The sequence below is a fragment of the Neomonachus schauinslandi genome, chromosome 13 (assembly GCF_002201575.2).
Source record: "Neomonachus schauinslandi chromosome 13, ASM220157v2, whole genome shotgun sequence".
Classification (NCBI taxonomy): Eukaryota; Metazoa; Chordata; class Mammalia; order Carnivora; family Phocidae; genus Neomonachus; species Neomonachus schauinslandi.
The window spans coordinates 81457999-81463206 of NC_058415.1; the positions used below are offsets into that span (position 1 = coordinate 81457999).

The window sequence follows — 5208 nt, forward strand, 5'->3', positions numbered from 1 at the left end:
CTTCCAAAAAGCTAGCAAAACTGATTACAAAAGTTCATTAAAGTAAGAAGGATACTAAGGGAATCAAAGTCATTGAATAGATATGAATTAGTTCCACAAATTTTTGTGGAAAACAGAGGTTTCAACAGCAGTTGAGGGAATGAAAAAGATGTGGTTTCCTGGAGAAGAGGAAGAAGAGAGAGGTAGATATGTGAAAACTGGAACCCAGGAACTTGGTTGACCTTGAGCCAATTACTGAATCATAATAGTCTCAATGGTTGATGGCTGCAACTGTAACAACATTGATACAACCCAACATCCACGACAGATACGATTACACCTGCTGACCAGCAGAAACAGGGTCCAGAGGAGCAGAGACCCTCATGAACATGCTCCCAGAGGTTCTGGCTAGGACTTCCTCCTGGCCATCAGCTTCCTCAGGCCCCTTTCTATGTCTTTGTTTCTCAGACTATAGATAAAAGGATTTAGCATGGAGGACAGAACTGTGTAGGCAAGTGTTGCCACGTGATCTCTAACAGTGTAGGTGGACAAGGGCTGTAAATAGACATAAAAGATGCTTCCATAAAAGAGTGTTACCATAGTGAGGTGAGACCCACAGGTGGAAAAGGCTTTGCGTTTCCCAGCAGCTGAGGGTATCTTGAGAACTGTGATGAAAATTCGTATGTAAGAGAAAGTAATGCACAGAAAGGGGGTCACCAAAACAACAGAACCTTCTGACATTATCACAATTTCATTGACAAATGTGGAAGAGCAGGACAATTTTAGCAGAGGGTTGATGTCACAGAGGAAATGATGGATAATACTGGAGTCACAGAAATTGAGACGATTCAGTAGGAGTGTATGTAGGAGTGAGTGGAGGTGAGAAAATGAACAGGAAAAGGCCACCAGCAGGACACAGCGGTGGTGGTTCATGGTGGTGACATAGTGGAAGGGGTCACAGATGGCCACATAGCGGTCAAAGGCCATGACCACCAGAAGGCCGCTGTCAGTGTTGCCCAGAGCATAAATGAAATACATCTGTGTCAGACACCCAGCATAGGAGATGGTCTTCTCTGACAGGAAGTTCACTAGCATCCTGGGGACAATGGTTGTTGTAAAGCAAATGTCAGTGAAGGACAGGAAACTCAAGAAGAAATACATGGGGTTCTGGAGCTGGGAGTCAGAGTGGATGGCCAGGATGATGAGTAGGTTCCCTATTATGGTGACCAGGTATATGGTGAGGAAGAGGATAAAGAGTGGCTTCTGGTCTTCAGGCAGGGAGGAGAGTCCCAAGAGGATGAACTCAGAGACACTACTGGTTTGGTTGACTTTTTCCATGGTCACAGAGCCAACTAAACAGAGAATCTTACCATTTAACACACACACATTTCTTTCATAACTGTAATCACAAACAAGCCAATAAGTATGTTTCTACCTACCTTTACTTTCCACCCATAAAGCTTTCCTTTACTTTCCACTCCTTAGCTACCATGTGGACAAGTTGTCAAATTTGTGGTCCTTGATGCTGCCCTCCCTTCTCAGCTTGCTGACTTCACATGTTTCTGGTGTTGACAGCATGGACTTCTGGAAGAAGAATTTTCTTTTAGAAACAAAGTTTAACTAATTCAGCTTAATATTAAATCTTAAAAATAATTGTTTACTGAGTACCTACTTTGTGAAAAATACTCTCTGGGAGTAGGGACACCATTATGAAAAAGGCAGAGACAAGCCTGGCATGGAGGATTGATTGATCTGTTATCTATTTATCTATCTATCCATCTATCTATCATGTATCTATCATCATCATCTATCTATTATCAGATAGTTCTACCTTCTATAAAGAAAAATAAACCACATAAGAGGATAGAGCCTGACAAAGGTAGGGTTGGGAATTTATTTTAGATTAGATGGTTTCATTTTTCTCTGTCTATATCAGAACAAATTTTCAGTTCTGTCATGCTAAGCTTTATCTTTGAACCTCCTTTCCAAAAAAGGAGATTTGATGAAATATTCAACAAGGAAATCAGAGGAATAATGAACCCAGGTCAACAAAGTTTTACTGTCATACTTGGTTTATCTTTAGAGGTACTTATTTAGAAGTTCATATTCCTTAGTGAACGTCAACCTATCAGTATCAGTCCATATAAATCCTTGTCTTAAATTTACTTTCTACCTATTTTTCCTCTGGTTTCCTAAGTCAGATCATGTTCCCACATCTTGGATATCCAACCATTAAGCAAGCTTATGTCCTTCCATGCCAGCATCCATTTGTTTATTTAGTTATGTATATATTGTTGAAAAAGGTATTATTGTTTTGTTTAGGTATGTTTTACTTCCATTTACTTCAATAATTACTGCAATAATACGTGGCATATATTGCATTCTGGTTTTTTTTCCCTCTCTCTATATAATTCTTTGGATATCTTTCAATGTTCTGGTTCTTTTCTTCTAACTCTTTCCATTGTATGCATGCGGCTCACTTGACTTACGATGTTTCCCTAAATGTCCTCTAAATCTTTGCTGCCATGAACAACATAGATTCAGATATCCTCATGCCTACAAAGTGTTTTAAATTATTCATCGAGACATTGAGAATGGGCACATTGGATAGGCATGTTTTTAATAACATTTCAAAGAATGGCTATTTATTAATTTGTTCATACAATTAAATGGCTAGTTTCCAGTTGGTTAATATCAGGCAAGTAATTAAATATCTTTAAATTTCAGTGTTTTATCTGTGAATAGCTATACTAACATTTTTCCCGTAATATTTTTTGAGGTTTTCATGTTATAATGTGCTTAAACTACTTAGAATGGTTCCAGGAACAGAGTAAATATTTGATGCCACAGAGTAAATATTTGATGTATTCTCTTCCCCATCACCATTGGTGCCAATGATTTTTTCCCCAACTAGGTATTTATACATGTTATCAAAAGTAATGAATCTGAATAGTAAAATAACCCTAGCCCACATACTTTAATGCTCTAATGGTCAAATTGACCTTAATATGAATTTACAAAGCTTTTCTAGAAGGTGTATTTGTCCATGCTTTGAATAATTTGAGAGTGAATCAATAATTAAGCTCTTATCTCATACAGGTGGGAATTTGTTTAATCCTCACTGTAAACTTATGAGAAATAAACTATTATTATTCCCACTTTTTTCTGATGAGGAAACAGATAGAGAGAGTAACAATAATTTGCTAAACTCACACATCAAGTAAATGGCAGAAACAGGTTTCAAACCCAGGTCTATTCTGAATTTCAAGGTTTAACCACTATGTGTCTTCTCAGATTTTTGTAAAACTATAAAATATATCTGAAACAATCATGCACAGGATCTATTTTTTCCAACTTGACCGTTCTCTATTTTAACACACACACATGTCCCACACATTTTTTCCTTAAATGTTTTTTGTCCCACATTAAAAACAGACCTTTGCTGTTACAATGGGAAATCTATTTTTTCTGTGTTGAACAGATTGCAGAATTTGAAAATTCTAGTATACATGATCGATTGGCAACAAAAAGGGGCAGTTTGGTCTTGGGTGGCCGGTGCATTATGTGTGTATTGAGTCAAGGGTGGTAGAAAGTGCACTGGACTTGGAAGCACAAAGTGGAGGTGTGTACTTGACCTCTATCACCTGTGCACTGAGTGATTTTAGGTATTCTAAAGAGCTAATGAAACATAACATATAAGTACGGCTTGTAAAATATACATCAGCAAAAATAAGTTATTTGTGAAGGGGATGCCTGGGGAGCGTGAGATGAAGATTTAAAGTGATCAAGTGAGGTTGGATACCCCTGTGTCTCATCTGGGTTGAGTACTTGGCAGAAATGGAAGGAAGTTTTGGAAGTGAAAATCTAAGGGAATCGTTCTAAAAGTCTGGGATGTGTCAGGGAAGAGGACTTGTGTGTGTGTGTGTGTGTGTATCTTTTCTACTAAACTCCCCTTATCCACTTACTGATAATCTGGTTCCTCAAAACCATGGGATAATGATATACACTGGCCCAGAGATCAAAGAGGGTGGTCATAAAATATAAAGCCAGACTTAAATGTTAGGCTGAAATCTGATATATTGTGTCCATATGATTTTTGGAGCCAAAGGAGCCAAAAGGAGGCTGAAATAAGTACCCAGGTGAGGTGGATGGTCAGGTGGGCAGCCAGTGTGCTGGTGTTCACTTTCTATATCCAGACATCTCCTCACTGTTCCCAGTTTAAAAAAATCTTTTCTCTCTCCTGAACCACTTTCCCAAATTGGTTATGTTTACCTACCAGTCAAAGCTGACCTTTTGACTTTCTAACCAGTGATGAGCAAGAACGGTTGGGAAGAAGGAAAAAAGCAGATAGATTGCTCTAGATTCCAGAGGGAAATAGTATTTTCCTGATTCTGCCTCAATCCCTGTCTATTTCTCATCCTCTGTCTCTCAGCATCATTCAGTTTTTCTCTGCTCCCCACTGTAGAAGGCAGAGATGCCCAGACTCACTGTAGCAGGAACTCTCCTGGTCAGGGAAAACCTGTGGGCTTCTCATGGGTTTGCCTCTGCTCTCCTGGACTCCTTTGGGTCCTTGTTGGGCTGAGGGTGCTTGGTGTGCTCATTCCAACCCGACTCCTCAAGAGAGTTTGCTCTGACAGAAATCATAATGGCCACAGAAATGAGTGGAGCTGCTCTCAGGGGGACCATGAACTCCTGAGGCCACCTTCTAAAGATTTTGACTATTTCCAGAGCCTTTTAAACTTACCATAACATCTCCAGGGCATGCTTTAGTGTCCTCAAGTGTAGGGTAATCAAAGGTGATAGTATATGCACATGTGTGTGTATGTGTGTGTGTGTGTGTGTGTGTATTTGGTGAGTAGGGAGTGTTATAGTTTGGGTTGTCCAGGAAGCAGACTTTCAGCTGGAGATTAGCCCGCAGTATATTTATTACAGTGTGCTCTAGGGATCCACAACTGTGGAAGGGAGAGAAGGAAGCAGAGCTGGGCAGAGGGAGAAGGTGGGTTGTGATACAGTCCTCATGAAGGTCTCAGCTGAACCTACTGGGAGCTCTGGAGCTAAGATGTCAATCAGTTGACTTTAAGTAAAGGAACATAATTTAAGTAAATAAAGTAAAATATTTTATAAAGGAAAAATATGTAAGTAAAATAGAATAATGTTAAGTAAAGGAGATTACTCTTAATCAGTTGAAGGCCTTAAGAATATAAGCAAAAACTGAGGTTTCCTGGAGAA

At 39.2% G+C, this 5208-nt stretch overlaps 1 protein-coding gene across 1 annotated transcript; it reads right to left on the minus strand.

Moving 5' to 3' along the window:
- Window positions 1-382: 382 nt before the first annotated feature.
- LOC110581681 (olfactory receptor 1L8-like) lies at window positions 383-1317 on the minus strand. Its single transcript, XM_021691593.2, has one exon. The coding sequence runs from the start codon at window positions 1315-1317 to the stop codon at window positions 388-390; it is 930 nt and encodes a 309-aa protein (XP_021547268.1). The 3' UTR covers window positions 383-387.
- Window positions 1318-5208: the final 3891 nt, after the last annotated feature.

What these genes read in the sequence shown, in the direction of transcription:
- LOC110581681 (XM_021691593.2), bottom strand. Translation starts at nt 1,317, where the DNA reads ATGGAAAAAGTCAACCAAACCAGTAGTGTCTCTGAGTTCATCCTCTTG.